This window comes from Triturus cristatus, chromosome 10 (assembly GCF_964204655.1).
Source record: "Triturus cristatus chromosome 10, aTriCri1.1, whole genome shotgun sequence".
NCBI classification, from domain to species: domain Eukaryota; kingdom Metazoa; phylum Chordata; class Amphibia; order Caudata; family Salamandridae; genus Triturus; species Triturus cristatus.
Genome location: NC_140593.1, coordinates 319,147,862 through 319,163,658, shown reverse-complemented (window position 1 = coordinate 319,163,658; position 15,797 = coordinate 319,147,862). Strand labels below are relative to the sequence as shown.

Here is a 15,797-nt window from a genome sequence, read left to right as displayed (position 1 = left end):
AAGAAAGTAAATTCTTGTGTGTCAGGATTACAAATTTTCCAAGCATCAAAGAGTCGATGAGAAGCAATAGCAACAAAGTGTATAATTGTCTACAAATTTAAGGTACAGCAAAGCAGGTCTCACTTGCTTAAAATTCAATGGCGAGAGGAGAGGACGTACATACTTATATATCAGTTTGGCAAATTTGGAACAAATAAAAAAGTGTCATGTGCAGCAGCCATATGACATGTGCAAATAGCTGGTTCTGACAATTTATGCCAGCCAACTAAAAACTAGGGAAATAAATTTAGATGAAAATAAGATAATAAACACCTGTGAAAAATAGGCATATGCAGTGTTAAATGCAATTCTATTTGAACTGGAGTTTTAACCATCACGTAATGGCTGCTCATGCTTTTCAGACTGAAACGTTCTTCTCTTTTTCCTTCCACAAAGGCATTAAATGCATCCTTGACCCATGTAACATCCGTTTTACAAATTAGTTCCAGACTAGTAAATAATTCAGGCCTTTCTAGGTCACAAAAAACACATTTGATGTAGTGTAACCAGGAGATTCAGTGAGAATAATCTTGCCCCAAACAATCCTTCAGCATCACTCTATTAAAATCGAAATATTATTTTACCCAAACAGAAAACCATAAAACGACAGAACGAATTCCTATAAAATCCAAGATGAACCCTATATTCAGTTGCTCATGTGCAATCTCTGCTCTAACAGTCTATGTCAACCATAGGATTCTACAAAATAATTTATTTTCAGCCACTTGGATGGAATGACTAAACTTGTATCGCCAGATCTCTGAGCCAAACGCCACGGTTGGAATGCATTTGGCTTTGTAAAAGTTCACTATAGATTTAACATGGGGGCGACCGAGCCACCTCACAAAGGCATCTATATTGTGCCCTACCCTATTAAAGGATTGCACATTAGCTCTCAACGGAGGGTCCCAATTCAGTTTATGGTCTAGCCTTATTCGTAAATAGGTGAACTTGTCCGTATTGCCAACGGGTACACCAATAATTGAACAGTTTCCACTTTGTATAGGTTTTAGATTGATTATTTTGTCAATTTTATGGAACATTTGGGTCTGAAAACAAATCTATCAGACGCTGCTGACCATTAGTCCTGCGTGCTATGAGAACGCTGTCATCCGCATATAATAAAGCTGGGACCCTCCTGTTCCCTAACCTTGGCACAGCCTTACACTGAGCCACTAAAAATTAATCTAACTGATTAATATATAAGATAAAAAGGAAAGCAGCTGAGATACAGCCCTGGCGGACTCCTCTTCCCAGGTAAATATACTTTGCGCATTCCCTGTTGGCATCAAACTTAACAGGGGCCTCCAAACCCACATGCAGGTCACTCAAAAATGCTATTAGTGATCGATCTACCCCCATGGCCTCCAACACAGCCCATAACATCATCCTGTCAACTGAGTCAAAGACTGTGCTGAGATCCATGAAGGCAAGGTGGATTGACTCTTTTCTTACCAAAGAATATTTGGCAACTAAGAGAATAAGATTACGGTTCTGTTCTATTGTCCCTCTTGCCTGCCTGAAGCCATACTGAATGTCAGACATAATCTTCCCATTCTCAGCCCAGTCCAATAAATGCTTCAAGAAAATTCTGCTTATGATCTCAACTTTGGCAGATATTAAAGGAATGGGATGGTAACAGGGTGGGTTAGTTCAACTCTCTTTTTTGAATACCAGCACAATTACCAATTGTTTACGGGAGAGAGGGATATTCCCACATGCTACAACATTAAAATGTTGCGTGATCAAGGGACACAGGACTTAAGGAGGGAAGAGCCTTGAGGAACACAAAAGATGATGTCCTTGGGTTCAGAGGTGAATAGTGGTAGGTGGACCTCTGTGTTCTTTCGGTGGTAAAGAGGGTGATTCACTTGACAGTGTCTCCTTGGAAATCAATGTGATGCAGCCTTTTGATCAGGGTGTGGTGGGATGTGGTGTCGAAGGCTGTGTAGAAGTCGAGGAGGATCAGAGCCGCCGTTTCTTCCCTGTCGAGGAGGGATCTGATGTAATTGGTGGTTGTAAACAAGGTGGTCTAGGTGCTGTGGTTGGTGAGGAATCCAGATTGGGAGGTGTCTTGGAGAAGTTTCCGCTACAGATGTTTTGTGAGTTGTCAGTTGATGGCCTTTTCCAGGACTTTGGGGGGGAAAGGGAGCAGGGAGATGGGGCGGTAGTTTTTGAGTTCACCGGGTCGGCAGATGGTTTCTGGAGAAGTGGTTTGACTTCTGCATGTTTCTAGTCTTCGGGAAAGGTGGCACTCATTGGCGAGGAGTTGAAGAGGGTGATGAGCTCAAAGCTTATCCTATGGCTTAGGAGGTTGAAAAAGTGGTGCTGGCAGGTGTTGTCAGAGCTCTTGACTGTATGGAGTTCATGATGGTTTTCTGGGGGTGAGCTTCTACCATGTGGTAGGTCGGTGGTCAGTGTTTTAGTGAATGCATAAAGGTGGAGGAAGTCTGAAGGCTTGGGCTGGGGTTTGAAGTTCTTGTAGATGGTGGTGATCTTGTCATAGAAATAGTCAGGGAGTCTGTCACATTATTATTATTATTATTAATGAGTTTTATAACGCGCCTGGTTACCCTTGGGCATCCCCGCGCTCATCCAGAAAGAGACACCATGACATGAGGCACCGGAATTAGGCAGGAAACAGGTGAGTTTTTAACAGCTTGCGGAAGCGTAAGAAACTTGATTCCGAGCGCAAGTAAAGAGGAAGAGAGTTCCACAGGATGGCCACATTGATGGAAATCTTCTGCCCCCAGATCTTACCTTCCTTACCCTCATGACCTGTAGCAGATGTTGATGGTCTGAACGAAGGGAACGAAAGGCCTTATAGGGTTGAACCATATCCCGTAGGATAGGGGGGCCTTTCCCCTGCAGGATTTTATGGGCCATACAGAGCGCCTTAAATTTCACCCTCTCCCTAACGGGGAGCCAGTGCAGTGCCTTCAGTGCAGGTCGAGCAGACTGACGCCTGGGAAGGTCCATCAGGAGCCTGGCGGCCGCATTCTGCACTTTCTGCAGTTTATTTAAGGTGGACTCTGGAGCCCCCAGAAACAGCACGTTACTAAAATCCAGCCGAGAGATGATAAGCCCCTGAATAAGTAACCTCCTAGAGACCACTGGGAGAAGAGGTAAAATCTTCCGGGCTGATCGGAGCAGACCAAAACACACGCCTGCGGTCTTTTTAGCGTGAGTCTTAAAAGTAAGGTCCGGCTCCAACCACACCCCCAAACTCTTGATCTCCTGTTTGGGGGTGGGAGCCACTCCTAGGCAGCTAGGCCAGCTGCTCGGAGATAAAGTAGGAGGGGAATTCCCCAATATCATCAGTTCCGTTTTGGAGCCGTTAAGCTTGAGTGCTGAGCTACACATCCACGTGAAAATCTTATCCAGGCACGTGTGCAGCCGGTCGGGATGGTGAGACGACTGGGGAAGGCCTACCACCAGCTGAGTATCATCAGCATAGCTGATAATCTTGATACTCAGGGGCAGTATCACATTCTCCAGGGGGGCCATATAAATGTTAAATAAGGTAGGGCTCAGCGATGAGCCCTGTGGCACACCACACTGGAGAGGGACCGATGATGATTTCGCGTGGCCTTCCCACACCTCAAACGTTCGGCCAACCAAAAAGGACGACAACCACTTCAGGGCCAGCCCAGAGACTCCCACCCCCGACAGTCGTTGAAGAAGCACTTGATGGTCCACAGTGTCAAATGCCGCACTGAGGTCAAGGAGGATCACTGCCACCGATCCCCCTGTGTCCAAAATGCTCCTGGCATTCTCCACGACTGCCAGCAGGGCAGTATCGGTCCCCTGACCGGGGCGAAAACCTGTTTGGGAGTCACCCAGAAGGGAGTTGGACTCCAAGAAGCCCGAGAGGCGCCGATTCACTAACTTCTCCGCTACCTTGCTAATGCCGGGGAGCAGAGAGATAGGCCTGAAGCTGGCAAGGTCAGCGGGGTCCAAGTTAGGCTTCTTCAAGAGAGCCTTAACAACCGCTCCCTTCCAACTCGGGGGCACCACTCCTTGGGCAAAGGATAAATTTATCAAATCCGTCACTGGGCCATCGATGGTAGGGGCTACCTGCTTAAGATATTTCATTGGTGCAGGATCTTTAGGAGAACCACTTTTCATGGTCATCAAGACTGTGAGAACTTCTTCCACAGTAACTAGTCCGAAAGAGGCCAGCTCCGCTGTCCGCACCCTGGGCTGAAACTCAGGATTACCACCAGAGGGAATCTCCTCGTCTAACCGAGGGAGTGATGACAAGATGTTATCTATTTTAGTTTTAAAGAAGGAGGCAAGTTCGGAGCATTTAGCACAAGGGTCAGCGTGGAAGACTGGAGGTTCGGGAGCTTTTAAAAGTTCTTTGATAACCCTAAACGATTCTTTTGAGGAGTTGGCCGCCAGGCCTATTCTCTCCTCGAAGAACACAGATTTAGCTACCCGAATAGCAGATTTGTAGGTAGTAAGAGCCGCCCGGTATTCTCTCCGGATCGTTTCGCTCCAATCTTTCCTCCAAGACTGTTCCAATCTCTTGCAACCCCTTCTCAAAGTTCTCAACTCTAATGTGTACCAGGGCGCCGATCCCACTCTCTTACCCATAGAGAGTTGTTTCTTCTTGGGGAGGAGAGCGTCAAGCGAGTTGGACAGCCAGATGTTTAACTTCTCATCGGCGACTAACGGATTGGACCCAAGGGGAGGCCGAGACGCTTCCAGATGTCCCGCCCAGGTATCCACTGAGAGCCTAGACCAGGCTCTTTCCACAGTGTATACCCTGGGTCCCCACGAGAGGGATTGATGCTGTTTTTTGTGGCTGTGTGGTTGCAGAACTTTGCCAATGTTGAAGAGCTCTTTGCTGTGGTTAGAGCTGGACTCAATGCCATCAGCTAGGGCATTCTGCTTTGTCTTTCTCAGTAGTCAGTGGTAGTGATTGAGGGATGTCTTGAAGGTGATCTTGTCAGAGGTGTCTTTGCTTGTTCTCCATCTTCTTTCCAGTTGCTTGCAGTCTCGGTTTTCTGTTCTCAGTTCTTTGGTGTACCATCTGGCCTGCTTGGTGGATCTCCTGTGTCTGCTGGTCTTGAAGGGGCAATGTTGTCAGCACAGTTGCTGATCCAGGAGTTGAAAATTTTTACAGCCTGGTCCAATTTTAATGCAGTGCTGGAGTAGGATGTCTTGAGGGTGCTCGGCCATTGGCTTTCTGATACTTTGCTTAAGCTGCGGTGGGGAAGCTGGGTGGTTCAGAGGTGGTGGTGCGGGGGCTGCAGATGTTAAAGTGGACGATGGAGTGGTCGGTCCAGGTGAGTCCAGTGATGTTGCTGGAGGTGAAGATGTGGTCCAGCGTATGTTCTATGTTGTGGGTGGGTGGTCCCCCTTACGAGACAGAAAAGAGAACAGGAAATAGCCTATGAGGGTACACTTTAACCAGCATTCCTCCTGAAGCACCAATCTCCCACCAAAACTCATGCATTCCGGGAGGGATGTAATGAATGGAGAGGGAACAAACAGGACTCGGAGTAATGAAGGTCACCAATAAGTAATTGAAACATTACCTCTACGTCCTTTATGTCCACATCCCATTCTTTACTAATGCGAAATACCAGAGCAGCCCACACTACACCTTCTGATTATAATTGCAAAGAAAACACATTAAAACTAGAAATGCTGCCAAAACCCACACAGGTTTTAATGAAAAACAAAATAACAGAAATCTAGGTCAAAGCCAAACCCAAGACCTCAAGCCCATAATTTTCATGTACATGCAAAACATTCTGGAGTCGATAATGCTGTACAAATGTTTTCGACCTGTCCATATGGCTGCAGTGAATATCTTAGCCCTGGAAACCCCTCTTGCCTCAGCTCAAGAGGAGGAAACGCTACTAGTAGAGTGGCCCTGAATTCACCGGGAGGGGGTTGCCAGAGGTAGAATAAGCAAGGGAAATAGCTTGATTGATCCACCTGCTAATAGAAACTACAGCTGACTTCTCCCCTCTGTTAGAGGAACCAAAAGTTACAAACTGATACTCCGATTTACGGAAAAGGGTCTGCCCTGGCATAAACGACCTGCAATGGCCTTTTCACACACAGAGGTTCCAACCAACTTCCTAGGAAGGCTCAGACACATCAGTGAGAGCTGGAGAAACCACCTCCTGATCCCCGTGAAAGGCAGAAACTATCTTGTAAAAAAATGATGGATCTGATTGAAGGACCACCCCGTCATCAAAAAAAGTAAGGAACGTTTCCCTGGCCATAATAGCTATAAGCTCCCCAGATGTAATAGCTATTTAAAAAACCCTTTCAGGATGACAAACGTAATATCTGTATGCTCAAGAGGCTCAAAAGGATCAAATGTGAAAGCCCTTAAAACCAAAGGTAAATCCCAAAAGGGAAACAAACGCTTGACCAGGGGCTTAGAGTAAGAACAACTTTTCAACAAATGGGATACCAACTCATCTGAATCACTCAAGTTTCCACATGGATCTCTAAAGGCCTTGATTGTTGCCTACTTGGCCCTCCATGTATAAACAGACAAATGCTTCTAATAACATCCCATAGAAACTGCAACATATCAGGAAGAAAGCAAGCCACATGAGAAACATCATGCTCAGCACACCATCTTTGGATATTTGCCCAATTTTGTCAATGTGAATGTAAAGTCGAAGAGCGATGGGAATTCTGAACAGCAACTGCCAAATGACAAGCTAATCCCTTACACTGCCAACCCGCCTCTCAACTTCCAAACTGAAAATTGCAGCCTCTGGGAGAGAATTCTGTTTGAGAACCTGAGAGGAGAAGGATGAAGAGGAAGCAATCAAGTATCCTGAAGGTCCAGTGATTTGAGAATCGAAAACCATGATCTCCTGGGCCAAAAAGGAACCAACAGAATCAAAACCCTGTCCTCCACCAAAAGCCTGGCCAGGCGTTTCAGAATCAGAGGACAAGGGGATAAGGATAAATAAGGTTGTTCGGCCATGGGGCTGTGAGAGCATCCACTCTTCATGTCGTATTCTGAGGAGCACTCGTACAAACCTACTTAACTGGGCGTTAAGTCGAAAAACAAATAGATCCAGATAGGGCATCTTGAACCTTTGGTAAATCTCCCTGAAAATGGACACTGACAGGGACAATTCCTGAGACGGAGGGAACACCCGATTCAGTAAGTCTGCCACCACATTGCCCATAACCGCTGAAATGGAGAGTAGATGGTGCTCTGCCCAAAACATCAGCTGCTGTGTGATCAAATTCAGGGTACTTGCCCTGGTGCCCCCATGGTTGTTTATATATGCAGTTGTCATCCTATTGTCTGTTCTGACACATGGTGTCCCCGAAGAACCTCCAGAAAATGTAACGGTGCCCTTGACACCAGTACCCTCCAATTTAAGGTACTCCGGTTCTCCTAATGTGCCTGAGTAGAGGCAGTCTCCAGAGTCGATCCCCATTCAAATGCACTTCCATTAGTTAATACGCTTGTCGCGTCTGGCTTGAGATCCACCCCCTTGCACAAGGAATCCAGGAGAAGCCACCAGGTCAAAACCTCGTAGATCTTGGGAGTTACTGGGAGCAGCCTCTTGAATCCCACCGAGGATGCGTGCCAGAAGGCATGAAGATGGGTCCAAAGTGGGCAAAGGTGCAACCTGGCCAATGGCACTGTAAAACCTAAAGCCTTAGCCAATGCCTCACTGTCAGGGACTGACTCTGGAGCGCTTGCAACACCAACCTTCCCAGATTCATGCCATGGGAATTGGGTAGAGCCTGTTCTGAAGCAACCCCCTCTCAAAGTCTGATCCTGTGCAGGTTGGAGTTAATAGTTGTCCCAATTGAGGAGAAACCCATGGTCCTGGTTTTGAGTTAGAACTGTCCCTAATTTGTGTACCACCTGTTGGTCCATGAGAGCATGAAGTAGCAAGTCATCCAAATATGGATACATGTGGATACCCTCAAAATATAGGGAGGTCACCAAGGAAGCAGAGCTGACCTGAGGCCAAATGGAAGCACATTGAACTGGAAGTTCCGTTGGTTGACACAAAAATGAAGATACTTCTGATGAAAAGAAACACTAGTACGTGACAATACAATGACCCCAGCATACCAATGGAATATTCCCCTACAGTGTCTCTATCTTGAATGGGATGGACTGAACACATTTGTTCAAAAGCTTGAGGTCGAGAACCATTGAAAATCTCCCATGGTTTTCTGAACCAGAAAAAGTATGAAGTAGAATGTCTGACCCCTGAACTCTATAGGAATTTCCAAGATTACCTCCTTCTGTAACAAAGACTCTATCCCCTGCTGGATTGCAAGCCTTTTGTCCATGTGGGATGGTGACGGAGTCAGCCTCCCCCCCGAATCTGAAGAAAGAGAACAGGCTTTATTATGTGTCCTAAATGAATCAGCAGATGGACCCAAGAACTGGAAGTTGGTTTGAACCAGGTTCCCAGAAAAAAATGCAGCCTATCTCTGATCACACAGGGCTCGCCAGTCTCTAAACAGTCAGAACCCCTGACTTTAAGCGGACCCAGATTTCTTCTCTAGCTCACTCCGAGGGCAAAACCTCTTCTACTGGCTTTGATGTTGACAATTAGAAGCCTGATGAATTGAAAAAATGTTGGCAGGAGCTTGACAAGATGACTGCTTAAGAGGAAATGAATTATTTTTCTATTTGAATATCTTATGCAGCTGAATCATTTACCAGTCCTTAAGAACTAAACGCCTTGTTTATGAGGTTCTGACGTAGGGCAGCGGAGCAAGGAGTTTTGCTGCGATGCCCTACGTCAAAACAAAAGGGCAGGAATGCGCCATATCTATGTGATACAGCGCATTCCTGTCCTTTTCTCCAATGCCGGCACACAATGGGCTGCCATGCACCAATGCAGGCACCCTTGCACCATGGTGCAAGGATCCTTGTGTTCTGGGGCTGATTGATTTTGTGCAGGAAGGCATACCTTCCTGCACAAAATAAATCATAAGAGGCAATCTCCTTTTTCTATGTGTGTTGTGGAATGCAGCACACATAGAAAAAGGAAAGCTATTTTTCTCATTGCCCCTCCCTAATGCTACCCCTAGGATGGCGTTAGGTTCTGACGTATTCCCAGGTTTGCGATTTCTCGTTTATCTAGTAATGTGTCAGGTTCCATAGGTGTTGTGTGGGAACACCCACAGCAACACCCATGGAACTTCTCTTTCATGCAGTTTTTTCTGTGAAAGGGGCACATATTTATAAGACCATGAAAAGCCATGTAAAGTGGATTTACACAACCTTATAAATATGCTGTGACACTTTGCGCCACTGAAACATCAAAAAAGTGATGTTCCGGTGTGGCAAAAGTGTTGCTAAGGCCTCATAAATGAGAATCTAAGTTTCAACAAGTCACAATAGAGGCTCCAGCAGACAGAACTGTAGCATGAACAAAGGCGAAAGAAATTCCTGACACATACTTGGTCTGCCTCTCTATACCCTCCAGAAAAGCAGAACATTTTGTTTCATCCTCTACTGCTTTAAAGAGCTGCTTGGTCAGAAATAAAGGATTGTGACACAACGGTCACGTAAGTGCCAGCCCTAAGAGCCAGTTGGGTCCATGAATACACCTTTTCAGTCCAGACTCAATCTTCGTATCTGCCTGATCCCTAATATTTGAATCCTCTGTCAGAGAAGTACGCCACACCAAACTGCCCACAAACGAGTCAACGAGGATGGAATCAGGCAATACATTCTGCATATCTGAGATAGGATACAGCGTACCCATAAAGTGAGGCAAAAGAATACTGTCAGGGTATTTCCATTCACTGTGCAGAACCCCCATGATGTCTAGATGAACAGGAAAATCCAATCGAGTGGACTGCTGGCAATGCAACAACAAACCACTACCAGAGGATGAAGGCTCAGGAGTCTTCTCTGTTTGAAACCCCATTGTCTGCTTGACATGAACTAACATTTCAGGGAGTAAATCCTTCCCAATATGTTTCCCTTTCTGATCATCTCCCATAGGATTCTTCTCCTCCTCTGAAACAGGAAGAAACATCAGCAGACACCCCCCCTAGGAGAGGCTTTGCAGGAACTTTAGGCATATTCAGTTCCATTAAAGTCTCATGAATAAACTCCTAATCCACTTATCCACCTGAACCTTTGGAGCCCTATTAGAAGGAGGAGAGGCTGTAGATTCACTTGACTCTATATGCCTCCTCTTGCGAGAAAGCTTCCCCATGGTTCTAAGGAATAGCATATAACACCAGAAAAACATAATCCTGTAAAAGTGCCACAAAATCAGGAACCACTATGCGGACTTACCTGCAGCACCGCGCTAAATACTCTTCCTCCATCTGTGGCCTGCAGAGTAGCTATGCTTGAACGAACATGCTTGTTCACCCCGGGTCCAACACAAATGTAAGGCAATCCAGGAAAAGTACACTGGGAGAAAACAAGTGACCGCCATACAAGGCTGTTTGCTCACAACAATACTAACTTAGACTCTTGTGTTACCTCTGTTCTCATAGGAAATGGTTAGTTTTTGTCAACCTGGTATGCTGATGTGTAAATTCTCGCTGCTTTGTGAGTGATGTAACAGGGTTTGAAACCGTTTTGAAGGAGCAGCTGCTGTACTTCATTCAAGGTTAGGGTGATATAGTCGTGTTAATTCAATATCACGTCATGAAGAATGTTCTCAAGGAATCAGCGCTGATACAGGGACAATGTCACTCAAGCATGTACTTCTTTCAGTTGCGAGGGGACCAGGGTTTGGGATTAACCAGTCATCTGCAGTCTACATTTTGATGCAGGACTTTATATTTCCCCACAAGGAAAGCTGGGAGCCTGCTGTCTGTTTAGTCATGGCAATGTGAATCTTGAAGGTGAAGTTGTTGTCAAGGGCGAACCAGAGGGATGCGCTACGAATAAGTCCAGCTCGTTTCAGATAGACATTCAGGGATCTGAGACTGCCCATTGCTGTTTGTTTGACGAGGGAATCTGGATTTGATTTTATTCAGGTTTAGATCAGTGTTTGCCATTCAGATCTGTATGAGGACCAAAAAGGTTGAGTTGTTTCCTGTCATTAGCAGAGAAGATTTTCCAATAGAGTGGTATATCATCTGCACATAGGCTTGATACTGAAATAAATTTAAAAAAAGTAGGACTACAAGAATGGGGTTCTTAGTAGAGAGAATACCTACCTGGAAAATATTGTACTTCCTGGAATTCTGAAGACTGAGCTGGGCAAGGTGATGTTGGATGAAGGGATTCATGGTAAATCAGTCATTTACAGTGTCCAGTAACATGTATGATTCCAGAAAGAGTATGATGATCAGTTGTCGTGAAGGACGTAGTGAGTTAAGCAGAATCAATAGTCAGGGATTACAAATCTTTGTGATAGGCAGCGTGTCACATTTAACTTGGATGTTTTCTGCTTCAGAGGTACAGCGTTGGCTGAAGCCAAAAAGGCCTTAAGTGGATTTTATTAAATTGCTCAAGAAGCTGATTGCAGACAGCATTCTCTGTTAGCTTTACAAGGGATACCAACTACTTTAGAAAGTTTCTGAGGATCCTGGGATGCTTCTTGAGCACTATGTTGGGCCCAATTTTGATTGCATTACTAAATACGCCTTAACTTAGGGAGATGTTTACTGTGTTGAGGAAGGGTGCCAGTGCTTCTCCAAAATGGATGTTCACAATGGCTGAGGGCAGGAGCTCACCTTCAAAGGTTATGGCTATGAGAAATACCAGGTTATTGGAAATGTCTACAATCAAATGGCTTGAAGGTAGTTCCCTTGAAAGTGTTTGTTGTGAAATTATAACAGATTTTGCACACTTTGGAGTGTTTGCAAAGCAATCTTTTCTTGGAGCTGGAGCCTACCACTAGCCATTATTGTGCAAAGTAAGACTATTTTTAGTAAGTATACTCATTTTGCTCTTTATTCAAAGGTTTATTTTGCCTAAACCTTATCCTTCTAACAATTTAGGCAACCAAAATGTGCTTCAAACTACAACATTCTGTTCAGTTTTGCAGAATTCCCTAACATCTTTTAACAGACATTGTGCAATTAATACATATAAACTTATAACATTTATAATTTCACTCTTTTCTTCTTTCTATTTAAAAAATAGTACAGAATAATAAATTCTTCATTCATTTTGTGTTCCTTTTTTGAGAAAGAGACCCCATTTTAACTAGCTTTTCTGTCACTAAAATCTAATATGTTTTACCAATAAGTACATGAAGAAGCTCTATATTATCTTTTTTCTGCAAAATAATTTCAGGGATATCACTATTTGTATGACATGGTATACAAAAGCAAAGTGGTGCACACTACCTCTCTAAAACTGCTGTGGGAACTGGTGCATTTGGGTGTACTAGATATTTTACTCACTCAAAGATGGCACCCTTACTTGGGTGCAGAGCAGAGAATCAATTCTTTAAAGTAGTGTTAGCCAATCAACAGTACAAACAAAAATAGTCATAGCAGTAAATATTTAAATGCACATTTAACAATTTCCTTCGACCTCCTTTAGTCTCTCTTCCTGTGACATGTGTATCTAATACACCACCTCCCCACCAATCTACTTACAATAAATATATCACACCACCAGCTGTAGACCGACAGGTAAACTAAATATAATATGTACTTGTGAAAGTTTGCTAATTAGAGTTATATCTATTGTGTTCAAATAAATAAATAACATTACCAAACCCTATTTTCCAAAATGTTGTATCATTACCTTTGACAATACTGTTATTTATTAGTTGTTAAGATGTGGGGATATAAATAATTTGCTGTATACATTTATAATATGCAATATTTTTGAAGCAAATATTTACATGTTTTAATATAGGCTTTTTTTCCTACATAGGTTCGAGCAAGCGCCATTGCACAGGACGCGGATCAGAATTATGATTATGCCAGTAACAGCGTGGTTCTACATTTGGAGCCAGGGGATGAAGTCTATATCAAGTTAGATGGAGGAAAAGCACATGGAGGAAACAACAACAAATACAGCACATTTTCTGGATTTATCATCTATGCCGACTAACTCATGATGATTAAAAATTTGACAATTCTTGTGAGCCTGCAGATGGATTTGTTTGGCTACAGTCAATGGATCGAGCATCTATAGTGACAGCATTATCGTCACCACTCTGCAGCAGTGAAACAAAATCCAATGCTACCTGATTCACATCTGCAAAACTCAGAAAAAAAATTACGTCTTGAAAAAACATTAAAACTTATATCTATACAGACCTTAAAGAGATGTGTGATCCTCTACTGCCAAAGCGAATACTCTTTATTGTTAATTGTCCATGTGAATGAAGTTCTATATAGAAAACATTTTTTACAAAACAATCTAAGACACTGAATTATTCCGTCAGCATACAAAGCTTTGATGTCCAATATTTTTTAAGCTTTCCTCATGTCTTAGCTTTGGTTCTTGTTGCTTGTCTACTAATTGTCATGCTTGGGCTGTATTCAGTGTGGGAAGGAGTGATTTCTGAAGAGTTGGGATATGTACTGTGTTCACAATATGCTGCTTTCCACCATAGGAAAGGTTGGCCTTTGGGTGTATGTTGATGCTTCTCTTATCTTTGGAGCTAGATCTTACAATGAAAGAGATAAAGATGGAACAAAGTGTTGAAGTACACCTGCTACACTATATGTATCATTTTACCAAATGTGGATTTGGGGAGTCACATACAATAGGAAGTGCCATGCTCATCATATATTAGCTATCCACTGAAAGTAACATTACACACCAAACTTCAAACTCCACCTACAAGGGGGGCTAATTTGTACAACCAAATATGAAAAGATGAAATTCCTCAGAAATACAGTACCTGGCAATTTTAGTTCTCACCAGTATAGCACTATAAGCCCTTAAATGCAGTGGGATAACTATACAATACTGGATAATCATTTAAGATAACTACTACTCCAAATAGTGTTCTTCATACTTAGCAGGTTCCAGCTTATACATGCAGCATATTTTTAAAATTGGTACAGATTCTATGTTTTTATTTACAAAAGGTTTAAGAAAATATATGTTGGTTCATAGCTTGATAATATTTTTGTAGCAAGAGGTAGTTCAACAATGTGTGTGCCAACAATTAACAACATAATTATTGTTGCTTTGATACAAATTTAAAGTCATTCTATCATTAAAGCACAACAGATGAAGCTAATGTTTGTAATTTTGATTTAGAAATTACTTCTTGGTACTGCTCGTTCTTTAGCACAGACTGAGAAAATAATGAAGGCTTTTAAGCTGGAATGAGAAGTAGGTAGTACGCACACTGCCTTGCACAATTTATGTATAGAAACAGAAACAGTTATGTAAAAAAATAAACAGAGGTTCAGCTCATATATGTGGCTGACTATATAAAGAATTTCCCACCTTCCAGTTCAAGTGAAATTTTCAGACACCATAATCTATTTGGAGACTCAATATTACGTCATTATGTCACTTATACAGTTGGGATTGTGATGGCTTTGTTACACCTTTACTTTTTGGGAAATGTATAACTTATGTTTTACTACTTTGGGCAAGCAGCTTTCAAAGTATTTTTTTCATCTAAGTCACTAGCTAAAATCAAGTTGGGCTATAAGTAAATGAAGAGTAGTAGTCTAATTAAAGCAACGTGTTACCAACTAACAATCATCCCAAATAAGCAGATCCTCTCAGCAGAGAGATGCTGAGTAAATATGGGGCTGATATAGCATATAGCCCTCTGTAGAGTAAAAAATGTAGGCTGTAACATACTATGTGGAAGTCCTTACTACTGCTTTCTGCTAACCTGTAGACACTGCTCTATAGCAGACACATTTCATGGACCCACAATACATGCATTACATTTATACAAGGTTTGGTTCACCCATCATCGTCGGAGATTCTTTATTCTGCCACTCAAAGCCATAAAAGCACACAGGTAAAAAACGTATAAATATAATAGCTTAAAAAAGTTACAATACATACATAGAAAATCTGGTTAGCCCAAATTAATTTGTCCAGGGCTGTTTATACAGCCAGATAAGAATAAAAACCAATTATTAAAAACAGGTACAAAATGCCACTCTAAATATGCAATTCAACGAATAAAGTGAAAAAGTGACAGAGCATTGGCAAGGTGAACAAGCTACGTAATCAAGCCATACCATGCACAAAAATTGGCACGTAAATGTCCGAGAGAGCATTAGACCAGTTCAGCCTAACTACACCATAAGCATATTCTTCCTAAGTCTTAAGGCCCCTGTAAAAAAAACTTGCTGCCCCAAAAGAGACCATAGGGGAGGAAAGCATTTGTAAATATAATAATGCAGGCCTTACTTGGAAAAATTGGCCGGATCTGTGGAGCAGGATAATATTTTTTTTTACGCAGGGGGCATAAAATGTACAGAAGAAGGTAAAATGTAGGGTTACCTGATGAGGAAAATGATCACATGAACATGGCTTTAGAGCCCCGGGCTTCGTGTAGCCTTTGGGAAAGGCTAATAACCAGTGTAAGAGGTTCAATCTGAATCTGCTTAGCACAAAGCGATGGTGCATGTTGTTGACCAATGACAAATAATGCTGCACCTGTGGACTCAAACTCAGTATGATATAGTTTCTCACTATGGGCTTAGCTAGTTCCTTAACCTCCCTTACCCCCTGCTGCCTGGCCAGAAACAAATGTTTGATGTTCCTAATATCTGCTGGGCGTAAAAGCCTGGGGTTAGTAAACAGGTCAGGGCAACGTAGCCTCCTCATCTGCTCCATAATGTACCTTAACCAGGGGGTACCCAAAGCC

The 15,797-nt window shown here is 43.0% G+C and overlaps 1 protein-coding gene across 1 annotated transcript in view; it reads left to right on the top strand.

The window, feature by feature from the left end:
* C1QL3 (complement C1q like 3) overlaps positions 1-14,254 on the top strand; it is a 214,948-nt gene extending 200,694 nt beyond the window's left edge. Inside the window, exon 2 of the mRNA XM_085630080.1 lies at positions 12,872-14,254. Coding sequence (XP_085486206.1) covers positions 12,872-13,051 — 180 coding nt within the window. The 3' untranslated portion in view covers positions 13,052-14,254. The remainder of the gene's footprint in view (positions 1-12,871) is intronic.
* Positions 14,255-15,797: the final 1,543 nt, after the last annotated feature.